This window comes from Microchirus variegatus, assembly GCF_963457635.1.
Source record: "Microchirus variegatus genome assembly, chromosome: 9".
NCBI lineage: Eukaryota > Metazoa > Chordata > Actinopteri > Pleuronectiformes > Soleidae > Microchirus > Microchirus variegatus.
In genome coordinates this window covers 28,664,359-28,688,083 of record NC_139810.1, presented here as the reverse complement: position 1 = coordinate 28,688,083, position 23,725 = coordinate 28,664,359, and the positions used below count along the sequence as shown (strand labels likewise).

The window sequence follows — 23,725 nt, the reverse complement described above, 5'->3', positions numbered from 1 at the left end:
TTTTAGACCACATGACATTTTCTGACAGAGGGCACCAACTAAACACTGTAGTTTGTATTTTTCTCACTCGTCGTCTCAATGAAGGATTTGATCTGCTTATCTGAATCAAAAAAAAAATGTGTTGAATCATTTTCACTTTTTAGCGAGCATGCCTTGCACCACGTCATTAGTAATAACTAAGTAGTTTCCCCTTAAATGAATAGCTCCCCTCAGTGAAACCACAACAAGGCTTTGAAAGTAATATTCCATTTTTTTAGCGTGGATTGTTTACGGAAATACGCTAAAAAGTGAAAATAATTGAACAAAATGTAGCTCACTTTGAAGTTTGTAAATTGCTTATTCTATTTAATTCACTCTGTGCAGATGTGCGTTTTTAATTTAAGTACCATTGCTGTATAATAATTTTTAATTGTATTTATGTGTTCTGCATTCTGTGTAAATGGTTCTAGAAGACGACGACACGCGCGCGCGCGCACACTCCCTCAGCATAACACATTTAGTTGCCCCCTAACTTTTTATGTGAATGCAAGGCGACGCTGTCATTAACCTGTTATTAACTGCTTTTGTCATGACAAATAAAAGCAAGCCAACACTGAATATTGATTGTTGTCTTTTGAGTTAGTCATTGTAACTACACTCAACAGAAATATAAACGCACAAAGAGAAACTTCGTAGTTATTGTTATGTGAGAAAAACAGTAAATATCCAAAAATAACAGTGCAACTTTATCAATAAAGTGGCTTTAATTTGCGAGCATTAGGATCAATTTCAGAACAAAAGTCCTGGAGTGATGGCAGGAAGAACACGATGGGGGTCGATGATCCAACTTCACAAACTTCAATAACGTGTGTGTCCACCATTAGCCTCACGTAGAGCGCTACACAGGCGACGCATGGACATCACCAGGTTGTCGATCGTGGCCTGGAATCATCATGGAATGATGCACATTCAGTTGTTGTCACAGCTGTAAACGCTCAACCCAGCACTCAGCACGCCAATGGCACGCTGCTTCATGGTTTGTGACATCTGTGGCGTATTGACAAGTGACAAAAGTCCACATTTTGGTGTGCCCTTTTATTGACCAGACCATAAGGAGTGTCTGTGTACTGGTCACACATATTGACCACCACTCTGCCATGCTCCATGACAGAGTGGTGTCATGAAATACTCAATCTGAGATTATATAGGAGTGGCCAAGTGACACTGGACTACTTGTCATGACATTCTATTTTTGTTCACCATTTCAAGTTTGTGCGTTTATATTTTTGTTGAGTATAAAACCGTGATCATTTTTTTATCTTAAAGGTGAAGTAAGTAGTTTATAGTGCCATCTAGAGGAGAGGATGAAATTTACAACAAAGAACTGCTCCTCTGCTCACCCCCTCCCTTCCCTGAGCGCTACGGTGTCCTCAGCAGGTCAAATGTCGTCCTCGTCGTCTTTCTCCGTGTCAGCAGATGAGGTTCGTGAGGCGAGGGAGAGGGCGGAGCTACCGCGGCCGTAGCAGACGAAGCGGAGAGAGAGGAGGCGGGACTTCAGCTACAAGTAAAGAGACGCTTGATTTGTTCTCTCGCATTTGTCCTTACAGGCTCCGGTAGAAACATGGCGTCTCTCTGCTAACAGTGGCTATGCAACCACGACCATGTTATTTTACATGACTTTTTGAAACACTACGAAAATGAAACACAAACTATTATACAGCGACTAGACCAGGGGTCTGCAACCTTTAGAATGAAAAGAGCCATTTTTGTCGTCTCTCCACCCAAAAATTCATTTGGAGCCGCAAAAAAACCCACAAGATGAAGATAATAACACATATAAAGGTTTTTATACAGACAAACTATATACAATAGTAATAGTCTCTTTCATTAATGACATTTAAGAACTACAACATGTTCAGTTTATACCCAACCTCTAGACCCCGTAGACCTGGTTCTTCCATTGGGACCGTATCTATGTTCCCCGGGTCCTATGTTCCCCGCTTAGTATGTGACTGGGGAACATTGGACCCTTTCTCTAACCCTAACCCTACCCTTTTTCAAAAAAAGGGTCCCATGTTCCCCTGTCACATACAAAGTGGGGAACATAGGACCATTTTTTGGGAAAACGGGGAACATAGGACCCGGGGAACATAGGTACGACCCCCTTCCATTGTTTCATTGTTTGTGGCAAATTAAAGAAATTAAAATGAACCCACTTTGAAATAAATGAAGCAAATATTTGGATTGTATGTTGTTCGTGCTCAAGAAAAACGTTACGTGGATCCAAAGATGGACAGGACACATCCAAACATGTACTGAATATTGCAATTTTACGTCGACATTGGATGTTGCACAAGATATCAAAACACTTTTATATGTCGCCTTGATCTCTAAAGATACAAGGAGCCACTGCAGAGTGGCTGAAGAGCCGCAGGTTGCAGACCACTGGACTAGACAATGCAGGAGCACATAATATGTATAAAAAAGTGGATTTTGGGTTCATATAAACCCATAAATACTACACAGTGTCCCTTTAATACACAAACTACGTATTTAATTTTATTCAACATTTCAGTGACACAGCTGAGTCTGGAGTCAGACCTGACTCAGCGCAGCCGTTTGAGAAGAGAATGAGTAATGAGCCAAGTGTTGACGGACGAGGGGGCAATGTGGCGGTTGAGCAACTGTCCCTCAGTGATTCAGCACTTTTAAGATATCGCACACTGCGAATAATCTCACCTAAATATGCTGAATTATAAGATTATAAAAACTGCACACTGTTTAAAGGTGCCAGAGTTTACAGTTAACACACACACACACACCACGAAAAAAAAATCAAATTACAGATGAACCAAAGCTAACGATTAACCGTGTCCATCAAAGAAGAGTTAATATCACTCGTGATAATCTCAAAGATTTAAATGACTCTTCAGCTGCGTAAATACATCGGATCGCGTCGAGCGCCGCAATCAAAATGTTGACATTCGTATGGAATGTCTTCAATTGGCTGCTGCTGAGTAATTGCTGTTCAAACATCAGAGTGAGGCCATCGTTCAGGAAGTGTTTGATAAGAAAATTGGAAATTAAACAGGAGTCTGTTTGGAGAACTTTAATCGTCAAACAATACACTATAATGTACTGTACGTGTGTGTGTGTGTGTGTTCAATTATAGGAAGGTCACAATGTACTGAGGATCACAAGATGTTTTTTTTTTTTGTTTTTTTTTAAAGTCATTGAAAAGCCTTATCACCAGTCCTCTTTTCACCCTTAGTGCTCACGCGGCACAGCTCTGTGCCACAGGTGCACCCATGCTAATTTACTGTGGGACTAATACACAACTCCTTATATGGACATCCTGGCGGCGTGTGTGTTTACAGGTCATATATTCAGGCTTTACAAAATGCGTTTTTTTTTTTACCTTGTCTCGTGTTTTGTTGAGTCAAAGTTACGACTCATTTTATATCTGATTTTTAGTCGTGATATAATTAGTAAAGTAAAATTGTGCAGAAGTCACAAAAATTTGACAGTTTTTTTTATTTTTCAGTCCGATTTTTAATCATTTTGAGGACTTTTTGCTCAGGTGTGTTTATATAGTTGGTGAAAATCATCAGATTGTCAACAGGTTGTGTTAAAAAAAGGATACAAGACTATATTGCACATTCTTATAGCCTCTGTACTGTATGTTTTATTATAATAATGGAAAAAGCAGCCAAAAAGTAAATAGAAAAGTATTTAATTTCTTTTTTTTTTACCATATTACATACATATTTATATATATGCATATAATATATGTTGTTGCTCAGAAACTATAATAATCTACATTTTATAAGTGCAAACATAGTTGTTTTCACTTCATTCCGTTCATAGCTCACAGCTGATTACTAATCTTAACCGGTCCAAATTTGTATAACTTTTTTTATTCAACAGTAAAATCAAAATACTTTTTATTACTTCCTACCTACCTATGGCTTTTTCAAAGGTAAAAGTCATAACGTTACACATTAACATGTATGTGTCTTTAATAATAATAACAATAATAATATTATTATTTTTTAAATTACATAATATACTGTAATTATATCTGACAAGTAGGTTATTACGACGTATATTATATTTATAATATTAATAATTATAACACAACGTGCTGTAATTGTGTGAATGTCCAGTAGGTTGAGTTTTGAGTGTTTGTCTCTTACGCATAACTCAAAATGTAAAGGAAGAATTAGTTTAAAATTTTGAGTTTGTACAGTGCTAACTAAATTTATTAGACTGCCACTCAATGGAAAGTTTATGCCACAGTTGCCCTAAATTAACAGCATTGGAAATGATCAAAAACATTTTTGTATGTGTCTGTAATGGTCAATACACCAGCAAAATTATATTTTTAATGCTAAAATATAATTATTATTTTCCAATTTGACTGTTTTACAAAAAACCAAAACACTGTCATTCCACACTTTTATACAATTTTGTTTGTATTGTTGTTGCTGATAAAGAATTATACTGATATCAACTTTAATTATAGCTTCATAAAAATGGTTAATAAAAGGTTAATGGATCTTTGTAAATACCTCTGTAGGCCTTGAAACTACTATACAAACAATATTATATTACACTTATTCACTAAAACACTGTGTTGTTTATATTAAGAGTGTTTTATTATTGTTGTATAACACACGTTCATACATTTCTCACATTAATTTATTAACATTTATGATGCCGCTCATTTTACAGTGTGTCGTCGCTAAACTAAACACTGTCAGAATAATCTGCACATTCACGATTTATTTGGAAGCTTGAAATCCAGAGAAAACAACATGCACATCAACATGTACATCAGCATGTTACTGCACCCGCCCAATGTTGTGATCATAGATACAGTGACACATCTGCGTCCTGATTGGCTGCGCTGGGGCGAGGACGCCCCGCCCCCCTCTGTGACGTATTGTGCGGGGCGGGGCTTAGACAAGCAGGGGCTTGTTTTCATCTGCTGGTGGTTTTTGCAGGAGCAACAACATTGAGATAATAGAGACGCGTTGACGCCGCTGATAGCGACATGTCTGCGAAGACACTGAGCTCAGCGTTGACCCGCGCGCTGTGGACCAGGGGGAACCATGGGGCCCCTCCCGGTGTCAGACTGTCCAGCACATGCAGCGCCTCCGGACGGGGGGAACACAAAAGCTGCGGCTCAGACTCAGACAGGCCCGGGGGCGACGTGCCTTCGTCCCGCGGCAGCGAGCCTCCCCCCGGCGCTAAGAAGCCTCCCAAGAAGTCCGCGGGCGCCGTCGGTGCCGCCGTGCGGGGACGGGGCTTCACCTCCAAGGCAGCGCCCGTGGACCAAAGGTCCTACCTGTGGTCGCGGTACAATGACATGAAGCGGCTAGTCCAAGGTAAGCACGCGCACAGGTTTCCCTCCAGGAAACACACACACACACACATTCATGTACTTGTTGCATACTGAGGACTGCGTTGCTGACAAAGTGAGGACCAGCATTTCCACTTTATAAATCAACACAATTACAAATATCTACTTCATGAATGACATCTATAAAGAACTACTGGTTGCAGTACCAGTTAAATTTGACAAAAAGATTTTGGTCCAAAATTGGACCAAAAGTTTTTGGTCCAAAATTTGACAAAAACATCATACTTATACTATGTCGACCAAAATTTTGACAAATCTTTGACAAAAAAATGTTGGTGCAAAATTTGACAAAAAAAATGTTGGTCCGAAATTTGACAAAAAAAAAAATTGGTCCAAAATTTGACACAAAAGAAATTTGGTACAAAATTTGACAAAAAAATGTTGGTGCAAAATTTGACAAAAAAAATGTTGGTCCGAAATTTGACAAAAAAAAAAATTGGTCCAAAATTTGACACAAAAGAAATTTGGTACAAAATTTGACAAAAAAAAAAATTGGTCCAAAATTTGACTAAAAAAAAATTTGGTCCAAAATTTGACAAAAAAGAAATTGTTCCAAAATTTGACTAAAAAAAAAAAGATCCAAAATTTGACAAAAAAAATTGTTGGTCCAAAATTTGACCAAAAACGTCATACTATACTATGTCGACCAAAATTTTAACAAATCTTTGACAAAAAAATGTTGGTAAAAAATTTGACAAAAAAAATGTTGGTGCAAAATTTGACAAAAAAATGTTGGTCCAAAATTTGACTAAAAAAAATGTTGGTCCAAAATTTGACAAAAAAAAAAATTGGTCCAAAATTTGACTAAAAAAAAATTTGGTCCAAAATTTGACTAAAACATCATACTTATACTATGTCGACCAAAATTTTGACAAATCTTTGACAAAAAAATGTTGGTGCAAAATTTGACAAAAAAAATGTTGGTCCGAAATTTGACAAAAAAAAAATTGGTCCAAAATTTGACACAAAAGAAATTTGGTACAAAATTTGACAAAAAAAAAAATTGGTCCAAAATTTGACTAAAAAAAAATTTGGTCCAAAATTTGACTAAAAAAAAATTTGGTCCAAAATTTGACTAAAACATCATACTTATACTATGTCGACCAAAATTTTGAGAAATCTTTGACAAAAAAATGTTGGTGCAAAATTTGACAAAAAAAATGTTGGTGCAAAATTTGACAAAAAAATGTTGGTCCAAAATTTGACTAAAAAAAATGTTGGTGCAAAATTTGACAAAAAAAATTGTTGGTCCAAAATTTGACCAAAAACGTCATACTATACTATGTCGACCAAAATTTTAACAAATCTTTGACAAAAAAATGTTGGTAAAAAATTTGACAAAAAAAATGTTGGTGCAAAATTTGACAAAAAAATGTTGGTCCAAAATTTGACTAAAAAAAATGTTGGTCCAAAATTTGACAAAAAAAAAAATTGGTCCAAAATTTGACTAAAAAAAAATTTGGTCCAAAATTTGACTAAAACATCATACTTATACTATGTCGACCAAAATTTTGACAAATCTTTGACAAAAAAATGTTGGTGCAAAATTTGACAAAAAAAATGTTGGTCCGAAATTTGACAAAAAAAAAATTGGTCCAAAATTTGACACAAAAGAAATTTGGTACAAAATTTGACAAAAAAAAAAATTGGTCCAAAATTTGACTAAAAAAAAATTTGGTCCAAAATTTGACTAAAAAAAAATTTGGTCCAAAATTTGACTAAAACATCATACTTATACTATGTCGACCAAAATTTTGAGAAATCTTTGACAAAAAAATGTTGGTGCAAAATTTGACAAAAAAAATGTTGGTCCGAAATTTGACAAAAAAAAAATTGGTCCAAAATTTGACACAAAAGAAATTTGGTACAAAATTTGACAAAAAAAAAAATTGGTCCAAAATTTGACTAAAAAAAAATTTGGTCCAAAATTTGACAAAAAAGAAATTGTTCCAAAATTTGACTAAAAAAAAAAAGATCCAAAATTTGACAAAAAAAAATGTTGGTCCAAAATTTGACCAAAAACGTCATACTATACTATGTCGACCAAAATTTTAACAAATCTTTGACAAAAAAATGTTGGTAAAAAATTTGACAAAAAAAATGTTGGTGCAAAATTTGACAAAAAAATGTTGGTCCAAAATTTGACAAAAAAAAAATGTTGGTCCAAAATTTGACAAAAAAAAAAATTGGTCCAAAATTTGACTAAAAAAAAATTTGGTCCAAAATTTGACTAAAAAAAATTGGTCCAAAATTTGACAAAAAAAAAAATGATCCAAAATTTGACAAAAAAAAAATGGTCCAAAATTTGACAAAAAAAAATGTTGGTCCAAAATTTGACAAAACTTCATACTATACTATGTCGTCCAAAATGTAAAAAAAATTTGACCCACAATTTTTGGTCCAAAATTTGACAAAAACGTCATACTATACTATGTCGTCCAAAATGTGAAAAACTAATTTGGACAAATCTAGGGAAGTGATTTCAATGAAAACAAAGTGAGGTCTGGCCAAAATGTCCTCACTCCGTAAAAATGACCTCACTTTGTTGGTTAAAAACCCTCACTGGTCCTCAGTATGCCGCAAGTACAAGAACACACACACACACACACACACACACACACACACACACACACACACACACTTCTTCAGCCAAAGAGTGTCTCATGTGACCACGTCAGCACGTCCACGATATTCAGCTGCATGTGGACAAGTGGAGACATTTTGTTCAGTGAGGGAGGCGAGACGCTGCCCCCCTCCTCCTCCTCCTCCTCCTCCTCCTCCTCTCTCTGTCCAAATATCCAGTTTGTTCAAGCTGCTGCTGCTGCTGCTGCTGCTGCTTCCTCCTTCGCCCTTAATCGCATTATTGGTTTAATTTGAAACTTAAAAATCGTGTTTGTGGACGAGTCAGTGTCCTCGTGCAAGTTCCTCTATTTTATGTCTGAAAACAGCGAACAAAGAGCACACACATGCTGCTGCACACACACACATGCTGCTGCACACACACACATGCTGCTGCACACACATGCTGCTGCACACACATGCTGCTGCACACACATACATGCATACATACATGCATGCGTGCATACGTGCATCCAGATGGATCCTGTTATTCCTCATCAACCAAACGCTGCAGCCCCACGAGTGTGAAAACAAACATTGCATATGGAAAAAGAACATTTGAGCATTGCAGTGCTATTGTTTATGCTATTGTTTTAATGATCAAAACAAGAGGGTGATGCACACTGCAGCAACAACAAACATGACAAATATGGATGTTGCGTGTGAAGTTAAGCACAACAAATGCATGTCTCAGTGCAGATACATGAGTTAAAGGTGCATTATGTAATAAATATAAAGCAACTGGCCATAAAATCCTCCTAATATGTCACAGAGACTCAGGAATAATGTTCATATAACAAACTGAACTCACCAACAACAACAGTACAGACAACATTTTCACATTAAAAATATATTTTGCAGACTGCAAATCATGTTTATGTTTTGAAATCATGTTTTGGCATGTGGCGCCACCTACCGCCGTCTACCAATCATTGCAGTCAGTAGAGTCTCAGCTGGCGAGCAACCACGGGTTGCCACTTACAATACGTCTGAGCTACAGTGGCGGAGAAAACAAATCCTGAAAGACCTCGGCATTTTGAATTTGAGTGTAGTAACTGTTTTTGGCCACATTCTTACATATGGCGCCTTTAAAGCGTAAAGTTAATACTGTTTTTTCTGCCAATAAATCAGTGCTGCAGAACCTAAGCATGGAAAATATAGATTTTGTGTGTACAGTGAAGTATTGCAATGTGTTATTATTAATGTCTTATTTGCAATAAGACTGCTAACAGTGCACATGGCTACTACTGTCAAATCAAATATTAATATGTACTTTATCTTGTGTTATTACTCACATCAGCAAATAGATAGATACAACTTTTTTTTGAATGATAAAAGCCTGTGCAGCAAAGATAATACACAGACATGAAAATTGCATGAAGTGAAACTAGTTTGAAAGGTTTCAGTTTAGCAACAAAATATAAAGCATGAAAAATGTCCATGTGTATAAGAAAAGCTGCAGCCACCAAAGAACTCAACTAATTGTTTTCCCTTTTTCTTTTATGTGGTTTCTTTCTTGTAGCTGCCCTCTCGGTCCATATATGTATGTGTGTATATATATATATATATGTATAAGCAGGAAAAAAGGTCACCAAAAACAAAGCAATGCTTCCAAAATAAAGCATTAGATCTTCAACTTCATACCACCAAGCAGAGGATAAACATTGCGAAACAAAAAATATTGACTTTTCTGTGTTCGACCCGGTTCCATTTTTAGAGCTTCATGACACTGGAATTAGAAACAATTACCAGAATAATGATAATACACAACAAATGCTCAGTTTCTACAAAAAGCCCCCGTCTGGAAAACAGTGAGAAAATATGCAAAAGCACTTGGAAGTATCAAAATAAAACCACTTTGTTGTGGATTTCTTTTTATTTACTGATAAAATAGTTGTTTACGTGTCTGCATTTGTGTAAAGCAGGCGACTCATGTACTCTATGTGCTCCCAGTTGATACAGTAATGTCATACACCGGAGCTTTTGAAGCACGTCTGTAGGGAGAGGTTTTTCCAACTCCAAAGAAGAAAAAAAAAAGAGCATTGGGTTTGGTCGGTACATGTCTGCTGCTCGCCTCGCTACAGTCATCGAACCTAACTCTTAAACTCCCCCCAGGACAAAAAACGCCAACATGTTCCACTGGCTGCTGTTGACAGTCCTGAGCTCATGTTCCAGCCTGGGCACTTTCAGGCAAACACTTTTTGTTTGGTCTGTGTCCATGTGGCAGTCGCATGGCATTTCTTATCAAAAATAGTGCTGGGCAAAAAACCGAGGGAAGTGGAACAACAAACCAATGCCCTTTAACTCCCCGTTCAGCAAAAGCAGAAAAACGCTCTCTCGCTCTGATTCTGCACGGGCTGCAGTGAACACAATGTTCTGTGTGGAACAGCTCAGCGCACTGACGAGCAACTTGACATCTTAGAAGCACCGATTATGCAACGTGCAGCCGGGGCTGCCAACTTCAACTAAAGCGAAAACAGCCAACTTCTGTCTTTTCTGCAGAAGTGCATGCTGCTCGCTCAGCCTTGCAACATAAAGTACCGTTCAAAAGTTTGGCCTCACTTAAAAATGTCTTTATTTTTGAAGAAAAAACACTTTTTTAATAACATTAAATGAATCGTAAATACACTCTGTACATTGTTAATGTGGTAAGCGACTATTCTAGCTGCAAACGTCTGGTTTTTAATGGAATATGTACATAGGTGTATAGAGGCCCATTTCCAGTGTTCTAATGGTACATTGTAGAGCTGCAACTAAAGATTATTTTGGTAATCGATTAATCGGTCGATTATTTTCTCGATTAATCGATGAATCGTTTAGTTCATAAAATGTTAAAAAACGTTGATCAATGTTCGTCAAAACCTGGAAATGATGATGTTCTCGAATGTCTTGTTTTGTCCACAAACCAAAATTATTCAGTTTTAATGATTTCTTTGTTATGTGGAGCAAAGAAACAAAGAAAATATTCACATTTAAGAAGCTAAAACAATCAGAAATCTAGTTTTAATCATGAAAAAAGCTTCAAACCGATTATCGATTATCAAAATAGTTGACGATTAATTTAGTAATCGATTAATAATCGATTCATCGATTAATCGTTTCAGCTCTAGTACATTGTGTTTGCTAATCGCGTTAGAAGACTATTGGATGATTAGAAAACCCTTGTGCAATGATGTTAGCACAGCTGAAAACAGCTTTGCTGGTTCTTTGACGAAAGGGCAACATGATTATCTGGAATAAAAATCATTATTTCTAATCTTGTCAATGTCTTGACTGTATTTTCTATTCATTTTGCAACTCTTTTGATGAATAAAAGTGTGACTTTTAATGGGAAAAAACTAAAAGTTTGTGGACTTTCTTTTACATAAGAATTTAAGACCCCCGTCCGTGACCCCAGTTCTACCAAAATAAAAGTTTATTTTGTCTGAATCACTAACCCTCTGTTGTTATCCCCGGGTCAGAGCTGATCCCACCGGGCGCGTGCAAGATCCTCAACGCCGCCGCCATCTACGCCAACAACGAGGTGAGCCTGGACGAGGTGGACATCTACGGCTTCGACTACGACTACACGCTGGCTCTGTACTCCAACGCTCTCGACATCATGATCTACAACACGGCAAAGGACTTTCTCGTCGAGCACTTCAAGGTGCGTTCCTTCGTCGCGCCGCACTGTCATTACAGCTGTTTTATGTTCACGCGAGTTCACAGATTATTTATTTTCCTCTGCTGACAGTACCCTGAAGGACTCCGCAGATATGACTACATTTCCAACTTTGCCACTCGAGGTCTTCACTACGACATCCAAAAGGTTGATTATTTAAAACTTGTAACAAAGAGAAAGTCTTTACATTTTGCTCTAAATAAATGATGAAAAGTCGTTGTTTCTTTTTTAAAAACAGGGTCTTCTGATGAAGATTGATGCCTTCCATTACATCCAGCCAGGAACTGTGTATCGGTGAGTTCCCAGGTTCCACAGCCACGTAGCCCCATGGTTCTTAAAGCGGAACCAGACCAGAAGTTCCTAATAATGCTGTTTTTTTGGTGTGTATCTGCGTCATTACCTTGTTTATGAAGCCCTGAAGGTTCCAAACAAACAGTTCAGCCACTGCTGAGAACGTTGTGTTTTATTGTAATCTCGGGGCTCAACGAGATCACTGAAAATCCTGTAATAGTTACGTAACCAGCGGTTCTCCTGAACAACCGATCGTCCTGCTCCGGGCACTAGTCCGGGCACATCCGGTTGCGTACATTGAACCGCAGAAGAAGAATAACGTCCGTTGTGGAGGTGTTTCACGAGCAACAGTGTCTTCTGACTCTGGGTCTGACTCTGGTTTAAAGTCGTCAAAGGGACTGCGGCGGGGAGTCGTGAAGAAGCTATTTTTAAACACTGTTAAAACAATGTTTTGATAATGAGGAGCAGTGCATCCACCGTTCCAGAGGGGGGCGCTGCGCTTCTGAGAACGGATGTGCTGGATAGTACTGGCCAATCACAAGACTCTGTCTTCTGGGGGTGAAAGTTCACTCTGAAATCTCGCAGAAGAAAAACACCGTCAGAAAAGAGGATTTCTATCAGCTCGTTTACAGCAACTAGGAGGTTTTTGACCATAAAAACAAGTTAATATATGTAAGTAGACCTCCATAACTAACATTTATGTGCAACAGGACCACTCTATGTGACCTTTAATTGCATGCTACTTTCACTTTATTCAGCTTTTGGTTTAACGTCACTGCCAATGAAAGCAAAGAAAAACCCACTTATATTTGTCGTCTCGTTTGATTTTTACCAGCGGGCTGAGTCCACTCTCGGACGAGGAGGTCCTTCAGCTCTACGGGGGAACGTTCCACGTCCCCCTGCAGCAGGACAGTGGCTTCTATGGGAAGGTGAGGACGGTGTTTTTCTTCACTAGCAGAGTATATCTACACTACCGTTCAAAAGTTTGGGGTCACCTATACAATTTTTGTTGTGTTTTCCATTAAAAGTCACACTTTTATTCATCAAAAGAGTTTCAAAATGAATAGAAAATATAGTCAAGACATTGACAAGATTAGAAATAATGATTTTTATTCCAAATAATCATGTTGCCCTTTCGTCAAAGAACCAGCAAAGCTGTTTCAGCTGTGCTAACATCATTGCACAAGGGTTTTCTAATCATCCAATAGTCTTCTAACACGATTAGCAAACACAATGTACCATTAGAACACTGGAAATGTGCCTCTATACACCTATGTACATATTCCATTAAAAACCAGACGTTTGCAGCTAGAATAGTCGTTTACCACATGAACAATGTATTTCTGATTCATTTAATGTTATATTCATTGTTATATTCATTCCTTCAAAAATAAGGACATTTCTAAATGACCCCAAACTTTTGATAAGTAGTGTACTATGGGATAAGTTAAATATTAGTAGCTGTGGATCTGGGCACACATACCCAGTACACAGTTACACTGGTTATTTGTAGCGCTGCTCTTTTCCTTTAATAAACTACAGTCAAACCGCTCCGGTTTGACTGTAGGCGCGCTAGCTGCGCTAAAAGGAGCTAATGCCGCTAACGGAGCTAACTCGTAAACGGTGCCTGGACTCCGGTGCCGCGGCACGCAAACGTTATGACGTTATGCGCGTCTTTTTCCGCTCAGTCGTCGTTGGAAAGGTGTCGTGCGTTAACGCGCGTTAACCTTTTGCCCTGCACTCGTTTTAACATCAATGTTTATTTTTTGGCCTCAGTAAAAACCTGGTCATGACATTGTTGCCTCAGTTAATCTGTGCTAATCTCATCGAGAAACACATCAGGATTTAATCTGTGCCCGTGTGTCGCTGCAATGTAGCGCGCGCTATTGCACAAGCCCTGATATGAGTGACTTATGTAATCTCATTTGTTTAATCGTGGCTATGAAAACAGAGCTTCTGCCCCCTTCAATGTTGACGACATGAACTCTGCATGCAGAGTATTATTGATGTTTCTTTTACCAGTTGTAAATCAGTTAAGAAAAGTAGAAACTGTAATGAGCATGCCATGTAATCTAATCGGGAAACAGTGTCGGGGTCAGATGTTTTGAGTTCGGTACATCAGGACTTTCTAAGTGTTTTCCTGCAACAGGAAGTTTGTTTGCGTCTTGAAGCTGTCTTATCAAAATAATCATGTGTGCCGGGTCTCTCTGTGGGCAGAGATCGCTGTGGAAATGGTTCAAATGTGATTAAGGAGTCATTTAGAAGAGCACAGAAGCCACAATGAAGCGAATTAACAGTCGATGCACTGCCTCGGAGGTGTTGACACGCAATAAAGCGCATTTTTCTTTCACAGGGTCCCAAAGTGAAGCAGTACATGGACATCTTCTCCATCCCCGAGATGACTTTAATGGCTGTGGCGAATGATTTCTTCATCACCAATGACATCGACTATGATCCAGTTCACCTCTTCAAAGATGTTTCTGTGAGTGTTCATTTAATACTACACACACACACCTTGTTTAGTTATGCTCTCATACTCAGAAACACACAGGCGGTCCAGTTTGTTCCTGTGGTTCTCACACACTGTGATATTTCTGCTGCAAGTCCAGGAATCTGCTGATCTGTGGGGAAAAAAAGAAACAACTCTCATCAGTGGAAGAAGGAACAATGGCTGCCTTTTCCCTCATGTTTTTGCAGAGGTTTCCAGTAACTGCTGCTCTGCACGCCGTCCGTTTCTTCGTCACAGATACAATGTTTCCAAAGATGTTTTTATCAAAAACACAGCATCGTTTTACAATTTAACCCTAAACTAGGACTTCTACCACACTTACATCAGTGTAAATATGTTTGTAAACTGTTCACTGATCAGTTTAAACATCTTCAATAATGATATTAATTTACTATTGCTTAAAAAAAACATACTAATAATTACGGATAGACCGAATATCGGCGCCGATATTCGGCATTTTGACGCGTATCGGCATCTGCCTTTTTTTTTCAAAGGCCGATAAGTACGGAGCCCCCGAAGTGACATGAGAAAAAAAAAAAATTGAAATCTCGAGTTTCAAATCTGGGAAAAAAAAATGTGATTTTTTTTTTTCCTTTTTCATTTTTTTGGGAATGAATTTTTTTTTTCAAATGTTCAATTATTTTTTTATTTTTTTCAGATGTTTTTGGGAAACTCGAGATCTCGACTTTGAAACTCGAGATCTCGAGTTTCCCAAAAAAATCTGAAAAAAAATACAATTGGAAAATTTGAATTTTTTTTTTTTAATGTTTTTGGGGAAACTCGAGATCTCCAGATTTTTTATTTCATTCCCAAAAATATGAAAAAGAAAAAAAAAATGAAAAAATTTTTTTCCAGATTTTTTTGGGAAACTCGAGATCTCATTTTTGAAACTCGAGATTTCAATTTTTTTATTTTTTTTTCTCATGTCACTTAGGGGGCTCCGTAGATAAGAGATTTATTTATTATATTATTTATTTATTTAATTTCAGTTTACTTCATAAGGGATGCTGCTGACCCTGCGAACTACCTGCACTTTTAGTTTTTGTTTCAACTTGAACAAATATAAGTGAAAGATAAAATAACATGGGAGCTATGGGAGCTTCCTGCACATTTTTGTTAGAATTTTAAAATAAAGATGTCTATTGTCTAAGATGATAAAAAAAAAAACTTTAACAAAAGCTGTTGAATAAAAATATGCTTTAAAGGCAATTAAACCTTTAAGTTAAATGTTGGTTTTTCTATTATTCAACATTTTGACGCCAATATTTTCACTTTTACTGGAAATGAATATCGGCTCCAAATATCGGTTATCGGCCTCCTTGACTACGAATAATCGGTATCGGACCTGAAAAAACAATATCGGTCTATCTCTACTAATAATAATGAGAATGCAATTTAAATAGCAGATTTAAACATGGTCTTAAACACTTTAAGATTCTACTCTGCTATACTGTGTAATGCATCAAGAAAATGGGGATGGGAATCGGTATCGGTCAGTATCTGTATCGGTTTGCTATTGGTGAAAATCACTGTATCGGATATCGAACGGATAAAAATATAAAATCCGATACAATCCAAAAATCCTACATATATATGGCATGCTTCACTATGCACAGATGTGACAAGAAGAGCAAAAGCATTTATTGCTGAGTCATGTTTGGGCTTTATTTCTTCTTTTTGTTGCACAGTTGGAGAATGATGTCTTAGCAATGACTCGGCACAAACGCGTCGCCATAGTTGGTTTAAAATTACTGCATCGGAATGATATCGGTATCGGAAGATACTCGAGTTTGTGATGTCGGTATCGGAAAATGTTGAGTACCACAGATCTGTAACAAATATCCCACGCTTGTTTTCTCCACAGGAAGCGATCGGCATGGTTCACATCAAAGGCTTCATGTACAAATGGGTCATGCAAGATCTGGGTAAGAAATCACGTTTCATTATTCAGTCACATCCCTGCAACACTTTAAAGCATTGGCTCTCAAAGTGCGGCCCGGGGGCCAATGGCGGCCCGCAAGAACATTTCTGGCGGCCCACAATCAATTACAGTTGATAGTTTTAATCCAGGAGCTACTGAGCTTGTTAAATGTTTATTGGACATTACTGGATACTAGGGCTGTGAATCCATGGGCGGCTCACGTTTCGATTCAATTCCGATTCTTAGGGTCACCATTCGATTCAAAATCGATTCTCGATTCAAACTATTTGATTCATATGATTCTTGATTCAAAAATTGATACGATGCATAGTGTGTTAAGGCAAATGATGGCATCAAAACAATAGAGTTTGTATAAGATAATGTGATAATGTGATCACACAACGGCAAACTTATGACAAAAATTTACATTTATTCATTCAAAACAAAAAAATAATTTTTTTTTCTTTTTTTTTTTTTTCAAAACCGATTTTTGAAGTTTATAAATCCATTCAGTATCGTGGATGATTAGAATCGCGATTCCTATGTGAATCGTTTTTTTTTCCCCCACCCCTACTGGATACAGACCAATAAGTGTAAACTGTAGAACTGCAATCTGGTCATTAAAATTATTACAAATGGGATTTCTTTCTGGGTTTTCTTCTGATTTTTTTTTCCTTTGGCGGCCCTCAGTCCAATGTTGGGTTCCTAAATTGGCCCTCAGGTATCAAAACTTCGAGAACCCCTGCTTCAAAGCCTTTCTAAGATTTCCTCCTGTCTGCTCATAGATAAGTACATCCTGAGAGGAGAGGAGACGGACGCCGTGTTGCACCGTTTGGCCAGTCAGGGAAAGAAACTCTTCCTCATCACCAACAGCCCGTTCAGCTTTGTGTAAGCGTCGTCGTATCCGTTTACCTCGCGTGTTCGCGACGAGAGCTCACGGTTTCGCGTTCCGTTATATCATCTGTGTGTTTTTGTTGCCCGTCTTCCAGCGATAAAGGAATGATACACATGGTGGGAAAAGGCTGGCGAGACTTCTTTGATGTTATCATCGTGCAGGCAGACAAACCTCATTTCTTCACCGATTGTATCAAGTGAGTAAAATATGTGGAAGCAATGTTTCCTTTTTGCGTCAAAACCAAAGTGATAAGCGCTGAACGAGTTCTTCTTCCTGGTTCCAGGCCTTTCAGACGCTTGGATGGCAACGGAGACCTTCGGTGGGATAAGATCAAGAGTTTGGACAAAGGACAGATCTACAAACAGGTCTGTGTTTTTTCAGTCAAGGCAGTGACGTCTACACAAAACAGCTGTGTTGTTACACGTTGTACTCTGAAGGGGTGGGAAAAATAATCGATTCTTCGATGCATCGCGATTCTCTCTAGAACGAATCCGAATCAATGTGGATAAGTTAAAGGGACACTGTGTAGTATTTATGGGTTTATATGACCCAAAATCCACTTTTTTATACATATTATGTGCTCCTGCATTGTCTAGTCGCTGTATAATAGTTTTTGTTTCATTTTCGTAGTGTTTCAAAAAGTCATGTAAAATAACATGGTCGCGGGCCGCGGTTGCATAGCCACTGTTAGCAGAGAGACGCCATGTTTCTACGGGAGCCTGTAAGGACAAACGCGAGAGAACAAATCAATCGTCTCTTTACTTGTAGCTGAAGTCCCGCCTCCTCTCTCTCCGCTTCGTCTGCTACGGCCGCGGTAGCTCCGCCCTCTCCCTCGCCTCACGAACCTCATCTGCTGACACGGAGAAAGACGACGAAGACGACATTTGACCAGCTGAGGACACCGTAGTGCTCAGGGAAGGGAGGGGGTGAGCAGAGGAGCAGTTCTTTGTTGTAAATTTCAGCCTCTCCTCTAGATGGCACTATAAACTACTTACTTCACCTTTAATAATCGGAATTAAAAAATAAAAAATAAAAAATGTCTTCGCCTGCTGCAACATTCTGTTCGCTTCGCTCGCTGCAAAGCCAGAGATTCCCCCGGTGTAATATAAGCCTAGCGGGTCGCCAGGCTTTGCGTTGCTTGTTTATTTATTTAAAATAGATTTTTTTATACACCTCAGCTTTTTCTATACCGGGGAACAAGAGCGCACGTTACCCCCATGTAACCCGCCCGGCGCACGCTTGTCCAGGTGCCGATTGAAACCCAAGTCACACCATCAAGTGCGTCATTATTACGGTTACGTCGTTCTTGTCAATAAAGATGTTATATTTAGGGATGCACCGATAATTCGGCGGTCGAAACAGAGCGAGTGGAACAGCGCCTGTTAAACGCTGGAAAGTCTCTGCGCAAAAGTGAAACTTGGCTGCGTGCGGCACAGATTATCAACTCCCCGCGACATTCACTTCACACCAGAGAACATTCTCTCTCTTTGAACAGTTAACTCAAGACATCAGCTCATCTGATGCATCTGTTATTCCCGTAATTGCAGCGTTAAAGCGTCTTCTTTCACAAAGATTAAGACCACGGAGTGAAAACGATGAAAAGTGCGCTCTGCTCTTCAAAATCTGTCACCGCTCAGTTTCGCTCGGATCACCTGCACTTCATCGCGACTGTACTCTATCCTCGTCATAAAGATCATTATTTTTATGTGGGGATAAAACGCGTAGAGAAATGATCCAGTCTGCTTTAGATCAAATCAAAATCAAATGAACGCTTGGAGACGCAGGAGCGACGAGAGGGAGAAGAGAACAGCGCAGGGGCGGTGCGCAGAAATAAAAGGGCTGTCTGCACCAGATGAGGCAGATGAGGGGGCACTACCACATTTATATTTATGTTGCTTTATCTTACTTTTAAATGAGTAGCAAAGTATTAAAGTAAAAAAAATTTGCATCGAGATGCATCGATAATCGGTTTAGAATCGAGTCGTTGACCTCTGAATCGTAATCGAATCGTATCGTGAGGTGCCGGGAGATTCCCACCCCTTGTACTCTGTGTGTACTCTGTGTGTACTCTGCGTGTACTCTGCGTGTACTCTGTGTGTACTCTGCGTGTACTCTGTGTGTACTCTGCGTACCTGAATGAACTCACCGCAGGAGCTTGTGGTTTGTGTGGTTTTGATTTTGTGTTGCAGGGAAACCTGGTTGACTTTCTCAAGCTGACAGGCTGGCGCGGGTCAAAGGTGCTTTACTTTGGAGATCACCTTTACAGTGACTTGGCCGTAAGTGTCAAAGAACTGTTTCTACAATGGTGGATGAATCTGCTGCTCTATGTATGTGTGTGAAGTGTGTTTAATACATTTCATCATTGGTAACTTCAGTGACAATTCCTCTTACTCATACATTTTTACCGATTTTACAAACTCATAAACACACACATGCACAGCGCTGCCAAATGCTCACTGTCTCCACCTATTGCACAATTCAGGAAATTTCCATTGTGGCACTCGGGTGTGGCCTGCAAAGAAAACATTTTGAACACCAGAGGGCAGCACAGGCTGTGTGTTATTTCAGTGTGTTTCAGACACGCGCGCCACGTGCAACACGTGCACAAACACATTCTCGGCTTAAAAACACAACCTATGTTAAAAGGACACAAAGTCTTGCAAATATACAGGAAACCCCAAGAAAAGATAAATGCAGAGTTTTATTTATTTTTTAAATGTTTGTTGGATGTGGAAACCAAAAGAGTGTTTAGTTCTGACTCAGCGCAGAGAGATTTCATGTGTTTGTATAATTCAAGCAGAGCACAAAGTTTATCATAAACCAACAGCAACACAGTCGGTCTGTCGTGTTCTCCAGTTTCAATCCTCAGACGCGTTAAAGGTGAATTAAATATTCAGTCTGAATGATTTTGCAGCACGAAGTTCACGAAGCTGTGGATAAAAACACTGTGTGTTAACATGAACTGAAGTAAACCTGGTTCCACTGCACCTTTATTTTGGAGTCCGATAACTCAAGTGGAACAAAAGAGGCTGCACTATCAGCGCTGTACGTCACGCTCGTGCAAACTTGTAAAAATCTGATTAAGAGCCTCGTGAGACCTGTATTCGTGTGGGCTTTTCCTGGGAAGATTTCACCTTCTTACAGTGTTAAAAAAAAAAACATGCTATGGTTAAGTCGACCAAAGCAATTTCACACTGTGTTGCAGGACCTGACGTTGCGTCACGGCTGGCGTACTGGGGCCATCGTACCCGAGCTGGAGTCGGAAACCAAAGTGGTTTGCACAGAGCGCTATGCGCTGAACCTCACCTGGCTTCAGGCTCTCACCGGCCTGATGGAGCAACTGCAGGTGAGGGTTTAATCCCAGCTGTGTTTAAATAACAAACACGACATGGCAAATAGAACGCTGGTGTTCAGGGTTATAAGAAAACACACATTGTTCATTGATCATTGTTAATAGACCTTGGTTTGTTCTTTGCGTTGTCCTCATTATTGTAGACACACCGAGACCCAGAGTCCAAACAAGTTTTTCAGGAATGGCAGAAAGAGCGAGAAGAACTCAGGTGAGTGTCCTCACCTCATCCAAGCCTCCTCCCAATGAACCCTGTGATCCTGCTGTCTGTTTTAGAACATAATGTACAGAGTTACCACAGGTCCTTTTATTTGGGAATTCACCCTAAATGGACATGGGGTCCTTGAAAGTGCAAGAATTTTGTCCATTTAAGAAGTTAAGTTGATATGTAGGTAAATATCTTCCTTGTTTGTGATGTTGCACCTACTGTTTCATGCATCCTGCATTCCGTACATGGCATACGTAGACCAGGCCTTAAACACTGTCCACTGTCACCATTGACGTGAGATTCCGTGCAGAACAACAAGCGACTAACGTTGAGCTAGAGCGAGCAAATGACGCGACGTCTGGGAAATGCAAATTCAAAGATCTCTGGCTCACCAAAGAAAATGACAAAGACTGAAGCCCAATTTATACTCCTGCGTAAAGGGCTCTACGTAGGTTTACGAAGAGCTGCTCTGTGTCGGCCACAGTGCGCACCGAGCGTCCACAGGCGGAGCTGATCACGGCCGACAACGTCGCTGCCAAACTATAAATACGTCACATCTTAATACACACGGCCACTGATATTCCGCTGCAACAACAGTCTTTCTCTCTAGGACGCCATTGCTCACTTTAGTCAAAAGCACAACAACCTTGCGTAGCGACCCCTACTGATCGGACAGGAAATCGCAGCGCGTATCCGTCACCGCGGCGAAGGCTCGAGGGGTCTCCGTGGTTACGGGCAGTCGAATTACGCAGCCGGAGAAGTATAATGTGGCCTTGACTTTGACCAAGATCCAAAGGTACAATCACTTGTCCAGATGCAGAGCGTGATGCAAATCAATAAAAGTGGTAAAAAAAAATGGTACCTTATTTCTGTACTTTAAAATGTTTTTTTCAGTTGTAAAACAAAGTCTACAGTTTTCTGTCAGTTTTTTTATTAAGAAGATTTAAAGGGACACTGTGTAGTATTTATGGGTTTATATAACCCAAAATCCACTTTTTTATACATATTATGTGCTCCTGCATTGTCTAGTCGCTGTATAATAGTTTTTGTTTCGTTTTCGTAGTGTTTCAAAAAGTCATGTAAAATGACATGGTCGCGGGCCGCGGTTGCATAGCCACTGTTAGCAGAGAGACGCCATGTTTCTACCGGAGCCTGTAAGGACATTCGCGAGAGAACAAATCAAGCGTCTCTTTACTTGTAGCTGAAGTCCCGCCTCCTCTCTCTCCGCTTCGTCTGCTACGGCCGCGGTAGCTCCGCCCTCTCCCTCACCTCACGAACCTCATCTGCTGACACGGAGAAAGACGACGAGGACGACATTTGACCGGCTGAGGACACCGTAGCGCTCAGGGAAGGGAGGGGGTGAGCAGAGGAGCAGTTCTTTGTTGTAAATTTCAGCCTCTCCTCTAGATGGCACTATAAACTACTTACTTCACCTTTAAGAACAGTAAATAATGTCATTTACATTACATGTCACGGCTCTCTCCGCGACTACGTGGGGCAACAAAAAAAGACATGCAAATTCAGCTACCAATGCTAGCAGCGCTCGTAGTTGCACTCGCAACACGCTCTCCCAGACATTTCAAGTCACAGAAAATTTGGCACCGATTTTTGTACCGTGTACAAAAAGTACCAGCTTTCAGTACCCAACCCTAGTGGGGAACCTGAGAGCAAATACTCCATTGTGTTACTTTAAATATCCAGTGACTCCAGAGTGCAATAAACTGAAGCCTCCTCCGCTCACTCCTCCCTAGACCAAGTGTGTCTACAGTTCCCTTTTGCATCCAGATAGGATGTGAACACAACCCTCTGCTTCCTCCCTCAACCCTCTCGGCTATTTCCTCCTCCTACTTTATTGGTTTACACATCTATGTGTCCATGCGATGGAAATACCTGGGAGCTGTTCTATTGTGGCACAGTGAGCTTCCGCTTACTCACCTTTGACCCAAATGTTTTTTTGTTTTTCTGTTCCAGGATAATGACAAAGAACCTGTTCAACACTCAGTTTGGCAGCATCTTCCGAACGTGTCACAACCCCACCTACTTCTCCAGGCGCCTGTGTCGCTTCTCGGACATCTACATGGCGTCGCTGAGCTGCCTCCTGAACTACGACCCCGCGTTCACCTTCTACCCGCGCCGCACGCCGCTGCAGCACGAGGCCCCCCTGTGGATGGACCAGCTCTGCACAGGCTGCAGGAAGACGCCGTTCCTGGAAGAGATGTCTCAGATACGATGAGAGCCGAGCTCTCGTCTGATACTGACTGATGGGGATTCAGAATGTTAGGCCTGATGAACACTTGAGCTATATGGAGGATCTTTTATTTTTCATGTGCCATTTTTAAGTCAAGATGGTGCAACTCTCTCAACTCTCTCTCTCTCTACACAGCAATGCTGCACTACAAAGTGATCCATTTACATAGGGCACTCACTAGAGGGTGCTATAGGTCTACTGTTACCCAAAGAGTGTGCAGTTCAGTTTTAAGGTGTTGTGGTACAAGACTGACATACTCTCTGGTTTTGCCTCAATGTATTATGGAATCGCTGAGCAATATTGAGCTGCAAACGCACAAATATAACAAATAAAAGAAATATGACAGAAATCTGTGCTCTCTTATTTACTCGTTTTTTATATATACACTGAACATGAACACAGAATTACTCATTTATACTTCGTATGACAGTGAAGTGTTTTTGTTGAATTATGAACAGAATTATTTCAGTCTGCTGCCAACACTGCAACAATATTAATGCTATGTTTCTTCTTTCTGTTCTTGGTGTAATACAGTCAAAATAATGCAATATATGTATGAACATTAAAGTAATAACTTGAGGTCCATAATTTAATACGGATATTTATGAGATATTGACTAA

General features: G+C 39.5%; 1 protein-coding gene across 1 annotated transcript; it reads left to right on the top strand.

Annotated features, from left to right (window-relative positions):
* The first annotated feature begins 4,949 nt into the window (after positions 1 to 4,949).
* Positions 4,950 to 23,472, top strand: nt5dc2 (5'-nucleotidase domain containing 2). Its single transcript, XM_083895325.1, has 14 exons — positions 4,950 to 5,369; positions 11,485 to 11,669; positions 11,757 to 11,831; positions 11,923 to 11,978; positions 12,811 to 12,904; positions 14,329 to 14,457; positions 16,349 to 16,409; positions 17,191 to 17,293; positions 17,395 to 17,496; positions 17,584 to 17,665; positions 19,490 to 19,576; positions 20,506 to 20,646; positions 20,796 to 20,860; positions 22,829 to 23,472. The coding sequence occupies exons 1-14, from the start codon at positions 5,036 to 5,038 to the stop codon at positions 23,088 to 23,090; spliced, it is 1,776 nt and encodes a 591-aa protein (XP_083751451.1). The 5' UTR covers positions 4,950 to 5,035; the 3' UTR covers positions 23,091 to 23,472.
* The last annotated feature ends 253 nt before the right edge of the window (positions 23,473 to 23,725 follow it).